The sequence below is a fragment of the Leucopleurus acutus genome, assembly GCF_964270905.1.
Source record: "Leucopleurus acutus genome assembly, chromosome: 2".
Lineage (NCBI taxonomy): Eukaryota > Metazoa > Chordata > Mammalia > Artiodactyla > Delphinidae > Leucopleurus > Leucopleurus acutus.
In genome coordinates, this window is record NC_139143.1 from 182214845 (window position 1) to 182231497 (window position 16653).

A 16653-nucleotide genomic window follows, 5' to 3' on the forward strand; every position below is an offset into this window, starting at 1 on the left:
TGCTGCATACCAAAGTACAAGGGCTGTCTCAAGGAAAATTATGTGTGCAACTGTTTGAGTTGCTAGCTAAACTAGCCACTTTTTCGTAGCTCACCATTTGTACTTGAAAGAAGGACCAACGTACAAACTATAGTATCTGGCAAACTACTGAACTAAGTGAACACATGAAGTAAGTGAGCCTGTTACTTCTAGGAAAACAAGTGACAGTATTTGTTGCCAGTGATAAAACTTGAACTTTTGAGTAAAAATCCAAATTTGGGCAAACTTGATCTGCCACTATGATTTCACCAGCTCCTCAAGACTTAAAGACTTTTCTAATGAGATTGGTGGTGATGTTAACAGATATGACTTATTGATGTTGGATACTGAACTATGCCAAGATTTGGAGGATGTGCATTGCTCAGTAAACCAATATTTTCCAAGTGATCAATGTTAGATTAAAAAAAAATCATGTGTGGGTACAACAGCCATTCAAAGCACCAATTAGACCAATGGTTTTGTCCATCCTAACAGAGCACAAAACCTTCACTGGATAATTCCACACTCAGCAAACCTCTAAGAAACTACCATTTGGTGAGGTAGTATGAAGTCAAAGAAAAATATGCATAATTATCTAATAAGGCAACTAATACACTCTTCCCTCTTCCAGCTACACATCTGTGTGATGCTAGATTTTCAACCAAAACAACAAATCATAGTAGCCTGACTGAAAGAGTAGTTAACGAGAACTCAGCAGTCTTCTATGGAGTCAGACATTAAAAAATTTTTGCAAAATTGTGAAACAATGCTGCTCTTTTCCCTCAAATCTTTTTGTTTAGGAAAATACAGTCATTTTCATTTAAAAATAATGTTAGCATGTAATGGGTTTAGTACTGTCCTTTTAAAATAAATTGAAGATTTAGACACGTTTTCTCGGAGAAATCAATGCAACTGAGAGGGCCTGGGGAAATCAAGACACCCCACAGGGGTCCCACGGGCAACCAGCTCACCACAGGTGTAGGGCTGCAGTCATGCGGGGACTCTGGGGTGAGTTTACTCACACGATGACACCATTCCTTATTAAACAATCATTCAGGGCTTCTGCCTTTAAACTCACGATGAGACCAAAATCCCAAACCAAACATTCCCAGACTCGTCCCCACAGAAACAAAGGAAACTTCTAAACCCCCATTCTCGCCAGACTTGATTCTTTTCGTTGCTTTGATGTTGGAACCATCAATGTTTGCATGTTTGCTTGAGTTCCTAATCCTCTCACGTGCCGAAGAATTCCAGTTTCAACCACCCCCAAACCAAAGACTGAGGGTGGGCCGGTGGGGACTGGCCAGAGTGGAAGTCTTTGGGGGCTTTGCGTTTTCCCACCGCAGGGACGCTGGTTATTAACAAGTGTCGCCCAACATCTGCCGCGTACTTGGCTTGTGCATTTATTCTCATCCTTCTCATTATGGGCATATAAATCCCTTTTCATGCCCCAGCCTCCTTCTGCCCACATCTGTCTGCAATTTACTCACCATGTGCTGTGGCTGGGGAGGAAGCATCTTATTTATGACTTTGTAGAATGCCAGGCAGGATGCTTGAGTTGCTTGCTAACTTGAACTTAGATGGGCTCAGGGGGTCTAAGGTCTGGGCTACCCCAAATGGGAATCAGGTGACCAACATCTCCAAACAGATCTGAGGAAGCCTGCCAAGCCCTGTCTCATCAGATAATCACTAAGTATTTGCACTAATGGTACTTGGCACTGGGCCAAGCACTTTATACCTCATTTAGTCCTCATGACAACCTGTGAAGTAGCTACTATTATTGGCCTCAATTATTAGAAAAGTAGGTCTTGTTACTGTTGCCTTCTGCAAAGGAACTGTGGTTCAGAGAGGTTAAGGAATTTGCCCCAGGTCACACAGCTAGTAAGTGACAGAGATGGGATTCATGCCCAGATCTGACGCCAGAGTCTGCTGTCCCCGTGACTGAGCTAGGATGGCCTCCTGCCTCTCTTGTCCAGGCCAACTTCACCCCTCGTGACCTCATCCAGAGGGGAGATGAGGTGTTTAGTGCAGTGGAAAAAGTTTCGGACTCTGCTGCTAATTAGCTCTGTCACCTTGGCCAAGTTACTTAACCTCCCTGAGCCTCATTCAGCTGTCTCCATCTGTGAAAGGGGTTAAAACCTTCCAGCAGGAGTGGTGGGGTGAATGGTAGACCAAGTGCATAGAACAGTGCTGGAACACAGTAGGTGCTCAATAAGGCTTTCCTTGAATGAATACTGACGAGTCCTTGTTGATGAGATTATTGTTCCTACAAAGCAGTCGCCTTTGGGGGATCTCTGGGTCCCTGAGCAAGGCCCTGAAGACCTTTGCGGATGGATAAGAAATCGTACAGCACAGAGTTGGGAAGAAATGCCTGCATAGCTCTGTGCCCTGTGGGCTAAACGGACGAGGGTGCACATCATGGTTCCCGCCTTCACAGACACGACCTCATTTAATTCACTGTTACTGTCCCATCACTCAGATCAGAACACTGAGGTCTGGAGAGCCGTCTGCTCCAGGAGCTGGGCAGTCGGTGGGTAAATGAGCCTCTGCTCACCCCCTGCCCACACCCCTGGGCACAGGAACAGCAGAGAGAGGTATTCCTCCTCCTCCCAGGTACAGAAGGGGGAATACAGGTGAGAATTCTTTCCGTGGCCCAGGACACAGAAGGCAGGTGACTCTGTCCTGGAATGAACACCGGCAAAGGAGGCTGAGACAGCGTCTGGCTGCTTCCTGAGGCAGCCTCGACTCTGCAGGATCGTGAAACCTGGCGAGACCAAAGGACGTCAGCTCACACGGCCTGGACCCAGCAACACGTGCCCATGGGAGACTCCTGAGACTTGGATCTCCTTCCTGAGAAGGGTGGGGATGTTCCGAGGCCCCCGGGAAGCTGGGAGTGGAGGGAGCTTGTATAGATCTGCCTGGACCGCAGGAGGGTTGCATAGAGAAAGCACGCGTGCCTGGCACAGTGACTTCTGCTCACACGGCGTCAGCTGCACCGTGACGCAGACCACCTGCCTGCTACGGCCTGAAGAGACCACCCAGAACACTGTCCAGGTGGCTCCACCGGAAACAACACCCCAACAGGAAAGTGTCTACCCAGCTTTAAGAGTAACATGTACTGCTGGGGAGAACGCAGAGAGGGGCTGGCGCAGCCGGGTGAGGGCGCACCGGCATCCCAGGCTTCCTGGGGGACGGGTGGTGGCGTGTTGGCCAGACAGCTGGCTTAGCCAGTGTTCTGCTGCTCCCGTCACACCTGTGGTCAGGGAAACCCACAAGGAGAGAGCCGACTAACCATCCAGCACAATCCCCTCTCCCTCCCCGCCCAGTTAGCCCTGTAGCTGGGACGCGGACGCCCAGCACTCCCTACGGCCACGCTCTTGCCAAAGGGAATCTCTGACCCTGAATTTTGGCCCTTTCCCTGGATCCTTCACAGGCCGAGGGGAGCAGAGATGCCCACCAGCCTGAAATGGCCCCTGGGATGGTCACAGAAGAGAGAGACAAACAGATTCTTTAAGCCACCCTGTTCTGGGGTCTTTGCTACAGCAGCCCGAAATCAACCGAAGGAATAAACCTGCTTTGGCCTCAGCAATGAAGTCTTTATCGAGAGAGTATTTATCGTTCTAGGAAGTGGTAAGTGGAAAGGAGGGGGCCAAGTTTTATTGCCCTTCCCCCCCCAGGAGAATCAAAGACACTAAGCGGGGCTCAAGAGATCAAGGCAGACCCCACCCAAGATATTTTCTCCCCCAACGTTTCACGTTGCAGGACTGGGAGGGGATGACTCCCAACCTTTCTCAAATAACCTTGTGAGACACAGTGTGGGCAGGTGGCTCCCAGGAGAGATGGGTATGCCGGCTGCCAGTACCCCAGGCCGGCTCTGAGGAAAGCAGCGGACACGTGCGCCCAGTGGTCTCCTAAAGCAGTTTCTCTCCTAACTCCTCCCCCAACCCAGGGCTGGATGCTGCGCTCCTTAGAGGGGAGCTCCTGCAGAGCTAGCAACGAGAGAAGAGGCCTGAGCCCTCCCCTGGAGAGCCCACCGCCGTGAGCACGAGTGAAGTGGGGGAGGGATGTGTCCTCCAGCACAAAGCCCAGCACCCCCGCACTGTCCTGTGAGGGGAGGTGCCGCAGGACCCTGAGAGCGCTGAGTAAGAGGCGACCCAGCTTCTGGGTCAGCATCCTCGTTCAGCAAAGGTAACTACCTGCCATTCACACACCTCAGAAGGAGGCGCCCCATGACCGGCAGTGATGGAGAACACGAGGTGGTCACACTGCAGGAGCGAATGACATCTGCACCCGACCCAGCAAGATGCAGGATTCCACCCAAAAAGGAAGGGGCAGCCTGGGTTGGGGCCTGGGCGCCGGGAGGCTCCTGGGGCCACGTCACTGCCCCTGCAGAGGCAGGACCCTGGCTCCTGGTGTCCTTGTGGCCCCAGCTGAGGCCCAGGTGAGGGAGGGGAGGGAGCTGTCGCCCACTTGTCACTCACCCTGCAACGCTTCTCTGGCTCTGGCTAGCTCCTGCCCCTTCTGGGCCAGCTGGACCCTGAGCTCGGTGGCCGCGAGGACCTCGGAGGACTTGCCGCCCTGCGACTCCTCCAGGTCCTTCATCAGCATCTCCTTCATCTGCCGGAGAAGGTGGACTTCCTCCTGGAGCCGGGACACTTCCTCCCGCAGCAGTGCTAGGGGAGAAGGGCACACGGTTAGAGCGGGGGACAGTGGCTCCCGCTCGCTCACTTTTCTGGGGACAGTTTGAAGGTGCTTTGGCTTTCCCTGTTTGCTCTGCATTCAGGGCCTGTCCTACTATGTGTAGGAAAACCCCCCGAACGACCTTATTGCAAGGAGGCCCCGCCCCAGTCCTGGGCCCCGCCCACAGTCTGCAGAGCACGCCTGGCGGGACTCCCTGCCTCCCACCACACTCTCTAGGGCTCTCAGGGGTCAGCACTGCAGTCCCAAGCCAGCAGCACTCCCAGTTACGCTTTCCGTGCTTTACCAAAACCTCCGGGGGCAGGATGCTTCACCCCCATCTCACAGACTAGGAAGTCAAGGCTCGGAGAGATTAAGAAACTCCACGAGGGCAAAAAGTGAGTAGGTAGCAGAGGTGGGATGTGAACCCAGACCTGGTCGACTCTGGGCACAGTCAACGCGACAGTATTACTCAGGACAGTGCACACCCAGGCCGAGATGCTCACCTCACTCAGAGACCGATTAAAAGAGCTTCTGATGTAGAGAATGGACTTGAGGACACGGGAACGGGGAAGGGTAAGCTGGGACAAAGTGAGAGAGTGGCGTGGACATATATACACTACCAAATGTAAAAGAGATAGCTAGTGGGAAGCAGCCGCATAGCTCAGAGCTTTGTGACCACCTAGGGGGCTGGGATAGGGAGGGTGGGAGGGAGATGCAAGAGGGAGGAGATATGGGGATGTATGTGTATGTATAGCTGATTCGCCTTGTTATACAGCAGAAACTAACACACCATTGTAAAGCAATTATACTCCAATAAAGATGTTAAAGAAAAAAAAAAAAGAGGTTCTGAGATGCTCACGGAAGCCGGCGCTGGAGCGGCTGGTCTTGGCTTGCATCATAAGCTCACACATCGCTCTCTCCCTTTTCCCCACCCTCCTGCACGCTGGTCCCTCTCTGTGCGACAGGCCAAGCTCTTTCCAGCCTCAGGGCCTTTGCCCCTGCAGGGCCCTCCACCTGCGACACCCTTTTCCCTGCTCTTCCAGCGACACAGCCGCCCCCCGACACCACCCTGTCCCGTGCTCCCACGGTAGCAGGGGATGCAGTCCTCGCCTGTGAGGGTCAGAGGCCATGGCTGCGGCACGGCTTTCGAGGTCCCGGGTCTCCGGTCTGGCTCCCTCGCTGACCAGGAGTGTGATCACGAGCAAGTCCCCTCCCCTCTAAGCCTCACACGCCCCTTCTATAAAATGGGTCTAACCCTCAGGGTTGAGACGCAGGAGGAAGCCTGGTCCAGGGCATGTGCTCAGCGTACACGGCGAGCGCTCAGTGCCGGTGAGACGGGGGCTGCGTCTCCCCAGGCGCCTGACCCTCTTAGCAGCGCCCGGCGTTCTCTAAGGCGCTACAACCTGCACTCCTTGGGGAGCCTGGACACGAAGGCAGAGCCAGGTCTGGGGTGGGGGGCAGGCCACGGGGAGCAGAGCTGAGGTCTCGGGGGCCCGGGGTCCCTCCGCCCCCAGAAGCCTGGGGAAGAGCGGCACGGGCTCCAGCCCCTGTTCTCTGGTCTACTTCAACTGCCTCCTCTGCGGCCACCTGGGTCCAGCTGCCACCCGCACAAGGGGAGGCCGCCCTGCCCTCCCAGCCCCTTGGCCCCCACCCAACCTCCCCACAAAAGCCTGAAGTGCAGGGCGTCCCACCTCACTCCTGCACTGAAAACCCTCCCTGGCTTCCCGCCCCATCAGCCCATCGGAGGCCTCCCTCAGGCCACCTGCGGGGGGACTTGCAGTTCTGGAAGGCGCTAGACTTGTCCCGCCTCAGGGCCGCGGGAAGAGCTTCCTTCCTTCTTCACAGGTTCCTCCCTGTCGGGCAGTCTCAGCCCTACTGTCACCTCAAGAGCCCTAAAGAGGCCCTCACCCGTGGTCCACTTCTGACAGCAGTTTGGACAACGCACCCCAAACCCCTCGTTAATGTGGGAGGCCCACCCACGCGTTACCGCGTGCGTGCCCAGTGGGCACGGCTCCCCGAGAGCAGGCCTGGCTCTGCTCTAGCTCATTCGCTGAGGAGCCTCAAGTGCCCGGAATACTGTATGATGACACGCGACAATCGAATGATGTCCTCCAGCCCTCCGCCCACCCAGCAAGAGTGCATGGGCACCTGCCCCAAGCCAGTTGCCGCTGAAGGCACTGGAGACCCCTGGGTGAAGGTCCCAGACAGGTCCCCCCCTCGGGCTGGTGCTCCCAAACCCCACAGCGAACACGGACTGCAGAAACCTAAACCTGCACCCCGGGGAGGCAGGCTGTCTGCAAGGGACCTCCTGGTTGCTCTGACATGGACAGACTCAAGTGCAGGCTGGGAACTGTCCAGGTCTCTTAGCAAAACTGCAAAGTAGGAGGTTTGCATTGGGGGCCCCTCCCCTGCCCTCATTCCAGACAAACATTTGCAGGTCGCCTATAAGACAGGCCTGGAGCAGGGTGTTCAAAAAGAAGGGAACACCCTTGGCCCCGAGAAATCTCCAGCAAGTAGAAGGAGCACACACAGGTAAGCATAATGCAAAGCAGGTGTGGCACGTGCTTGGCGCACAGGAACATCTGAAATGGGCCTCGGAAGATGGCAGGGCAGTGAGCAGCGGGGACAGTACGAGCAAAGGTGAGAAGGCTGGAAAGGCCCCTGGGCAACCCGTGACCAGCAACAGGTGAGGAAGAGCACGGAAGCCAGGGGAGGTGCGACAGGGTCAGATCATAAAAGGTCTTAACCTCAACCACCACTCTGTGCCCCCAGCCCTGGCTCGCCGTCTCTAGCAGTCCTTAAGACTCTGGAATTTTCATTCTTGCTTCCTGCCACAGACTGAACGTCTGTGTCCCCATAAAATTCCTATGTTGAAACCTAGTGCCCCATGTGATGATGGTACCTGGAGGTGAGGCCTTTGGGAGGTCATGAGGGTGGAGCAAAAGACACAGCGAAAAGATGGCTGTCTATTAACCAGGAAGAGCGTCCTCACCAGACACGGAATCTGCCAATGCCTGGCTCTCGGACTTCCAGTCTTCAGAATTTTAAGAAACAAATTTCTGTTGTTTATAAGCCACTGGCTACTTTTGTTCTAGCAACCCCAAACGGACCAAGACACCCTCCTTCATCAATTCTCCCCAGTCACCCATCCTGCCGGGGCCTGTCCCCACTCAACTGTCACCAAACGGTTATTTCACGAGAAGGTGTGAGTGACTGCTAAGCATCCCCGTTTATATTTACATTGCCAGGCAAGTGGAAGCCAGGGCTGTTTGATTTTATTTTACGGGCATGACTTCTGGGCTTCCTTAAACTGCCCAGAGGAAGCCACTGAGGTTGTTTGCTGTCTATGCAAATGGCAGAGGATTCCAAGAGACCTGGCTTCAAATCCAGTCCTGGCCAGGGACTTGTCGTGACCCTGAGCAGGCCCCATGATTTTTCTGGCTCTCAGTTGCCACGTACACTGCTTGGGGACAATGTCACCCATTTAGGGTTGCCAGATTTAGCAAAATAAAACAAAGTGAAGCAAAACAAACCCAAAAAGCCCAGGTGCACAGTTAAATTTGAATCTCAGATAGACGACAAATAATTTTTAGTATAAGCATGTCTTAAATATTGCATGGAACATACTTACGCTAAAAATTGATTTGTTCTTTATAGGAAATTCAAGTGTAACTGGGCATGCTGTGTTTTATCCAGCAACCCTACTTCCACTGCAATGAAACGAGGCCATCATGAGAAAGGGCTGTGTCACTAAATTATCTCACAGGAGGAAGGAGGTTAAGGCACAGAACAGCCTGGCACAGCCTCCTCTGCCCCTTGCTCTTGGACGAGAGCAAGACGGGGCTGGGTGCCCCTATCCTGAGCTAACAGTGGTAAAGGCAAATTTTTCCTGCGCTCACGTTGCTAATAGGTGTACCTGACACCCAGGCCCCGCCCCTTGAGTCAGGCTCTGAAGAAGCAGGAGGGCGGGATACCAAGTACATCTCCTGCAGGAACCAAGTCTTAGGAGACCAGGCTGGAAAAACAACTCCACAAAAAGAGAGAGCCTTGTCCAAGCTTACTAACTGCACCTGCCCTGGCTGGACTAGACCTTGCACAGCCTGGACCCTTCCAGGGGCAGAGAGGGGTGACAGCCCTGGGACTGCAATCACAGAGAGCCTCACAAGACTGAAGCCCATTTACAGGCTTCAGGACCATTCACAGGCACTTCCCCTCCCTGGGCCTCAGTGGCCTCACCTGTGAAATGGGAGTGATGGGAATGAGACTCACAGGTAATACACTTAAACGTGCTAAGCACGAAGAATGCTGTGTGTGCTCTTGTGCTCCCAACTCCTCCTCCCCTCACAGAGGGGAGCGACCACATTCCTCAGAAGCAATGAAGAAGTGAAAGTTGGAGGACTTGGGTTGCTGTCTCAGAGGGATTGCTACCTCGCTGTGTGACCTTGGGCAAGTCACTATCCCTCTCTGGGCCTTCATAATATCAGTGCCCTTAGAGGGATGCACTCTTCAGGAATCTAGATGAATGCTACCGATTGTGCATTTCTCCCCTTGGCGGGACAGGGGTCCCTGCTCTGGTCCACAGCTGCACTGCTCAGTGAGGCAGCCACCAGGCACACGCGGCTACTTAAGCGTAAATTAGTCACAACAAACAACTCAGTTCCTCAGGCACACCCGTCACATGTCAAAAGCACAGAGACCACCCTGTCGGGGCACGGAGCTCCTGGTCAGTGCTCGTTCAGGGGCACGAGGTGGGGAAGGGAAGAAGCGGGGTTTGTGAAGCACCTGGTGCAGTGCGGGCTGCAGACACACGGACAGGAGGGAGCCTTGTGCCAAAGGCGGGAGAGCTGCTGGGGAAGGAGCCATGTTCCTGGAGGAACCGCACTGGCCCTGGCCCAGGGCCACAAAAGGGAAAGATCAATTGCATACCTTTCTGCCGACGCTGGGCAACCACGGACCTTAGGGCAGGGGCCGGTGGTGGTAAAAGGGCCTGGTGCCAAAGAAGTCACAAACCCGGCAGAGCTCCAGGCCATGGAAGCCGGAAGTAAGCACTGCCTGGGAGACAGTGGCTCTCCCACCCCCGGGGAAGCCAGCAGTTACCAATGATGCTGCCCTGGGGGGAGCAGGCAGGCCACACAGTGGAAGCCCCCAGAGGCCTCGTCCCAAGGGCAAGGGGGTGTGGCTTACCTACTCAGGTGACAGAGGGAGCTGGGGAGACCCTAACCCTGCCCCTCTGTAGCACAGCTCCTTTTGTTTGTAAGAGCAGCGAGTGCTCGCCATTTTTAAAACGCCATTTCCTGGCCTCCCTTGCAGCTAGAGTTGCGTGTGTGACCCAGTTCTGGCTGATGAGATGTAGGCGAAAGTCCCTGAGGAAGACTGCCCTTTAAGAAAAAAGGGCTTTGCCTCCTCCGTGCCTTCTTGTCTGGAAAGTGGACTTGTGGTTAGAGCTGTGGCAGCAATGTTGTAACAAGGAGGCAACATGCACAGGGAGCAAAAAAAGATGCCAAGGGGAGAGAACAGAGCCTGGGGCCTGGTGAGCACAGCTCAGCCCTGCACCTGTGTCTCGAGACCTGGAGCGGCACCAGCTGGGCAGGGCCATCTGGCACAGGAGAGCCTTTGATTTCCCTGCTGATCTACCAGTTCTCCAGAACCAAGCACAGCAGCACGTGCTACCGGCTGAGATCGAGTTCAGGTGGCTGCTGAGGGCCAGCACCTCTGGGGTGCTGCGGCCGCCTCAGCTGTGAATTCTGGGCAGTGGGAGGAGGAGGTGGGGACTGTGGAGGAATCCACACAGCACAGGAGGGAGGTGACCGCTCCCAGCCCTGGGGAAGAGCCCCCAGTTTTGCGACAAGTCCTTTCCTGGCTTAATTTTTGTGAGCTCACAGGGCTGGGGCGGGAGAGGAAGAAGACAAAGAAAAACACTTACTCTCTGTGACCGTGGGGCACCGTCCAAGAACAGGATGCGCGAACAGGCAGCGAGAGGCTCGGAGCTCTCTCGGTGAGTCGCCGGTTTACGAGTCTGGCCTTCCCAAGCCAAAGGTCCGAACAGCAATAATACTGTAACCACCGTGTATCACAATGACGATTCCTTTGCTAACACTTCGGGAGCACATGGTATGTGCTCCAGGCTCTGTGGTGAGTCTGTTACACTCCTTAACGATAACTAGTGAGTCCTCACAATAACCTCATGAAGTAGGTCCTGCTATCATCACCCCCTTCAACAGATGGGGAAGTTGAGGCACAGGATTTAGGTGACTTGACCAGCGTCATGCAGAGTCAGAGCGGTCTAGCTCCGGCACCCACCCCAGTCCAAACTCTTGCACTGTACTATCTTTTTTTGTTTTTTAATATTTATTTATTTGTCTGCGTCAGATCTTAGTTGCGGCACGTGGGATCTTTAGTTGCAGCATGTGAACTCTTAGTTGCTGCATGTGGGATCTAGTTCCCTGACCTGGGGCCCCTGCATAGGGAGTGCGGACCCTGAGCCACCGGACCCCCAGGGAAGTCCCCCACTGTACTGTCTTGCAGGGGGACAGGGCCACAAACTCCACGGGCCGCCGCAGCCTTGCCCTGACGGATGGCAGGGGAGGCAGGCGTGCCCCCCAGCAGGTATGGGCTTGCTTTTGTTTCCCACATGGAGGTGGGTCACAGGGAGCGGGCCGCTCCGTGCATGGCCCTCCCCCGGGGCACCGTTCCCACGCAGCTCCTGGAGAAGGATGTGGCCATGGAGCCAGCAGGGGCTCTGCTCTGCTCACACCCGACGCCCAGCGCCAGCCCAGTGCTGGGCTCCTGGGAGGTACCACACAAGGACGGCGCTGAGTGCGGGGTGGGGCGGAGGTGGGCCAGGCTGGTCTGGGTCAGCCACCGGGGCTCAGTCCCGGCTCCCCCGCTTCCCGGCTATTTGACCTTAGGACAAGTGACCTCTGAGTTTATCTGAAATTGGAGCCAAGACCAGTCTCCCAAGCCTGTAGTAAACATTTAACAAAGCAATCATCTAAGTGGAAACATTCCAGAAGCTTCTAAATGGGGGTCATATGGAGCTCGTCAAGATCATTATTATAGAAAAGGGCAAAACTTCCCGATGTTCCGAGGAGAGGCCTTGGCCCCAAGAACCTGGGAGCCCAGACTTGTGGGCCTCCCAACCCGGAAGGGGTGGATTAAATGACAGAGAAGGCTGAGTCACCCAGTCTGCAGGGCAAAGGCAGGACCAAGGGCACAGGGGGCTCCGAAGGGAGGGCAGGCTGGAGTGACAGTCCCTGGCTGCCTGTCGTGGGTAATAAACAGCGAAACACACATCTGTCAAAACTCTCTGAACCCAGACGGTACCCTCAAAACCTGTGCACTTTGCTGTAGGAAATTATACCTAAAAACATACACACATATATACATATATAGCAGTAACACAGTCCAGGCTTTCCATTCACTCACTTTTATAGATCTTCTCCCCAAATCCAGGTATCGAGCTCACCGGCCCCCTGCCCTCCAGCAGGCCTCAGGAAAAGGGGAGCCTGAGTCCAACCCCGGGCTCTGTGGACAACCTCCGTTCACTTGAGCTATACCTGCCCTGTAGCAGACAAATTGGACCATGCCCCGCTGGCCCTGGCCGGATGGAGGTCACTTCCAGGTGACACGACGCTCTGCTTAATGATGCCATGGTTCCCTTCTGGTCCAAACACCCTTTCTGGCAGAGACGATGGCTGACGGCACTGCCATGTTCTGAGCCCCGATTTTGTGCGGGATGCCACCCACTGGACTACAGGCTTCATCTCACCGGATCCTCATGACACCCACGCAGGGCTGTTGTGACCCCGCTTGAGCTCGGAGGTGCTGGGGGTGTGTGGGACGGAGCCCAGGTCAGCCTGTGGGTCGTGCAGCCCCCGCCATGGTCTGGTCCAGCAGCGGCCGGCAGACTGTGAGCGCTCAAAAGCCACCACTGCTGCCGGGACTGCCGTTGCTGTCCTCACTGCCAAATCTGGTCCAGGTGGTAGTCTCAGAACATTAGGATGATGCTGGTTCTAAAAATTAGGAATCAGATGGTTCTTGGAGGGTTAAAATGTTAAGACTGAGGTACAATGATTCATATCAAATCCCTATAAGAGATGGGCTCCCAGGCCCCAAGACTAAACAGAACCAGATGTATTCGTGTCCAAGGAAGCCAGTACCTGATGGCGGAAGGGAGTCCTGAAAAGGCAGAGTCAGAGAGGGGGTCGCTGGCAGAGCCCACGTCCCAGGCTGAGGGGGTGAGGGTCTTCACCAGCGGCCTAAGGGCACCTCCTCTGTTCTGCCTTTCTGCGGGGGGAGCACATGGAGAGAAAGAGGCAGCCGCATTCCTATGTTGCATTCCCTCTGTTCTTGAATTCATTCTTCACCATCATCACGGTGATAACAGTAACACTTTTTGAGTCACTCGTGCATGCCGGAACAGTTCTAAATCCTCACACCATCAATTCTCAATCCTCCCAATAACCCAAGGTGATGCACCCACTTTACAGAAGAAACTGAGGCGTGGAGAAAACATGTGGTTAAACCCGGGTGGTCTGGCTGCAGAGTCTTTTCTGGTCACTACTGAGTTCTATTCTACTTCTTCTCCTGCGGTACAGCTGCCCCACAAGGCAGGCAAAGCCTATGTGTCCTCTCAGGGCCCGCAGTTACAAGGGGGCCCTCAAACCCTCCTGGGACAGATACCACTGTTTGCATCCTTCCCCCAGCCTGGAAGGCCTGAGATCGCAGAACCTCTTGGCTAAGTTGACCCAACAGCCAAGGAGGGACAGGAGTGCTGGATTCAAACAGCCCAGGGCAGCGGCAGCAGAGGCAGCCATGCAGCCCTCGGTTCTAGACTCAGCCCCGAAGGTTCCTCAAGGCTCTGTAAATGACTGGAATTCCACAGGGACATCCAGCCAGGTGGGACTTGATTGAATGTAACGGTTTGTCTGTGGAGAGAGAAATCTGGGAACCGTAGCCTGGGAAGAGCAGCCTCAGGGCCGGGCCTCTGAGATGGGGGAGGGAAGACTTGACATCACTTCCTTCTGCTTGTCTGGTCCCCTCACACCCAGCCCAGGCTCCCCTCCAGCCTGGTCTGTGCGTGGGGAGCTGAAAACAGCCCTCATGGTCTACCTCTGCTCTCCCAGGGACATAGACTCTCCCATCCCTCCCTCCATCCCCCCTGTATGTGGAGACACACCCACTAGGCCAGGAACAGGGCCAGGGGCAGGCAGACAAGAGCTGGGTCTATGGTTTGCTAGAGATTTCCGTGTTCTCTGGGCCTTTGTCATGTGGTCCTGACACTGAAAGCTTTGGGGGTGACGGGACACAATACAGCACTCACCGAATACAAGCAGATTCTCAAACAACGCCCAGGCACTCCTCAGCAGTATTAATTCCAAGGCTGCTCCAGGGCCTGGGAGAGCCGCCTGGTAATTCTTACTACAGGTGGGTAGGGGAGGGCCTGGCAGGTACCAGGTGATGCAGGCTTTGTCTTTTTCTCATATTTCACAATAATTGTTTTCTCTTTTAGGTGCTGTTTAACCCGTCTTTCCTGCAGAGCTGTCCCATAAACATACCTTTCAGCCAGACTCGTCTTGGGCCCGATTGCCAAGCTAATCCTCTTCCACAACCTTGGGGGGGGCCCGCCTTTCCCATGGGAAGCTCTGCCTACCCAGCTCCACATCCCGGGAATCCAATTCTCTCCGGGAAGAGGTCTGCGTCCTTTGACCATCCCTCGCCAAGCACTGACTCAGGAATAATCGTGTGCCAGGCACCAGCCCTGGAAGGGTGCCAGTCTCAGGTTCAAAAGCAGAGATGCCTGGGGAAGTGAAGGCATCGCCAACCTCCAGCACGCAGCTCCCTAGTTCTCAGGCAGAGCCAAACCTTAGGATCTGCGCTACGGAACGTGGTCCCTGCAGGCGGCCTGGCCTGATTCCTAGAATGTGCCCCTTTATCACTGGAGGTCCTCGCTTCCTGTGTCCACTGCTCCCCAAGCCCGGAAAGGACAGCCTCTGGCAGGCTTTCTGGGCGTGTGGCTTGATGTCACCATGCACTCACAGCCAGTAGGAGCCCCACGGTCCTCGGGGGTCTGCAACAGTCACTCAGCGGGTGATTCTAGCTCCAGAAGGAATGTGCACCCCCAAATACAGCATCTGTCTGGGGTGGAAAGGGCGGCTGAGTCCCGGACAGGCTGTGACTGCTTGTCCCAAAGCCAGGTGCCCAGGCCTCCTTGGGGGCCTTGAGGAGCCCGCTCCTATCTGCTTGCTGGGCAGGAGTGATGGGAGAGGAAAGGGCTGGCCTCTCCTTAGGGCCGGGCCAGCTGCCTCCCCTGGCCCTCATCGAACACAGTTTCCCTTGGGACTTAGAAGCAGCGAGCTGGGGCCCATTCGAGTCGGGTGGGCTGACAGCAGCTGTCCTGGGATACCCTCTTGATGCAAAGAGGAATCTTAACACTCTTATCAAGTTGAGCCTTAAAGCCACTGCTTCCCCTGGAATGCTGGCTCATCCCACCTTTTCAAAGTTCTTCATTAACCCCCACCCCGGATTGGGCAGCAGACTTTTTGGTTCAGCTGACATCTATGCCTCCAGTCTTTCAGACAGAGCACCTCCATTTCCCTCTGGGGAGCCACCCACTTCCAGAGCCCATGGTTCAAAGGTGGAGATAAGACCCAGGCTGGCCCATCAGAGAGCTGAGTTGTCCTGGCCACTGTGATTGGTTTATGAGGGGAAGCACATGACACAAATCAGTCCAATCAGGGTCAGAGTCTGGACCAGGAGCCGCCCTCTTTAATGATGGATGCGAGGATGGAGCCAGGAGGCGGTAGCGGCCATCCTGCCACCAAGAAGGGAGCGCCAACAAGACAAAGACTGGATTCAGATAATATCCTTGTTGTCCTGGATCACGCCACACCTGAAGCCAGGATCTACTCCTGAATTTTTCAGTTATGTGAACCAACACATTCTTAAGCCAGTTTGAGTTGCATTTTCTATCCCTTGCAACTGTAAAAGAATCCTGATAAACGGTTTCTGTCAGGGACCGTTTTCTGGGTGCCCAGCATCCCCAGAAACTTAAAGGCCACCTGCTATGTGCTAAGCACCCTAAGCTGTATCACTGTCCTTCAGAAACCGCACAAGCAAAACGGACAATGGAATTCACCTCCACAGAACCAGCGAGCAACCTACTCCCACGTGTGCTTTAATTCTAGCTTTTCTTTGACTGCAGTGACCAGTCCCCCTGGGTTGAAACCCTGGAAGGCACAAATGTTCAAGCTCTGCCTCAAGGCCATTTCCAGACTTTGCCTACCCGAATCAGCCTTTCTCCTCTTCTCCCACCCGAAGAGGTCTGCGAGCACTGACCCCGCAGCCTTCCTCGGCCTGAGGGCTCTGGGTCCCGTTTGGGTGCTATGTGCCTGGCCCTAAGCCTCGGACCACTGAATTCTCTCGCTGGGAGCAGTGCTAGCATTCTCTCCATTTTGCACATGCAAACGGAGGTGGAGAGACGGAGACCGGGACAGGTGGACAGGCTTGTTCAAGGTTACAGAGCAGGTCCCGGTGGCACAGCGGATCCCAACTCACAAGTCCGTCTGACTGCAAAGCTCACGTTCCTAACTGGACTAGGCGCCCAGCCCTAAATGCCATGCTGTGCGTATTTCTCAAACTAAACTCCAGGACAAAGAGTGGGCCAGGGCTGGAACTGGGCCTTTTTTCGAACTCTGGTGAAAACAACCGGGTCCCCCAGCCTTGGCTCTCACCACAAGCTTCTCCCGTCCCCAAGGCTTGGCTCCTGAAGGAACAAATCCAGGAGAGGGACAGTGACCACTGGCAGCACTGCCTGTTTCCCTCTCCGCCCTCACCACGCAGGACTCTCTCCTCCCACCCCTCCTCCCTCTTCTCCACCCTCCGGGGGAAAAAAATTACCAAAACACAAAGAGGAAAAAGAAAGAAGGCCCAGCACTGGTTACACCCACCAACTTG

At 54.8% G+C, this 16653-nt stretch overlaps 1 protein-coding gene across 4 annotated transcripts in view; it reads right to left on the reverse strand.

Moving 5' to 3' along the window:
- Positions 1 to 16653, reverse strand: part of KAZN (kazrin, periplakin interacting protein) — a gene marked incomplete at its 3' end in the record, with an annotated part of 459901 nt that overhangs the window by 118974 nt on the left and 324274 nt on the right. For all 4 annotated transcript variants that reach the window (XM_082865287.1, XM_082865285.1, XM_082865286.1 and 1 more), the window contains exon 2: positions 4500 to 4691. In XM_082865287.1, the coding sequence (XP_082721413.1) occupies positions 4500 to 4691 (192 nt within the window). The remainder of the gene's footprint in view (positions 1 to 4499; positions 4692 to 16653) is intronic.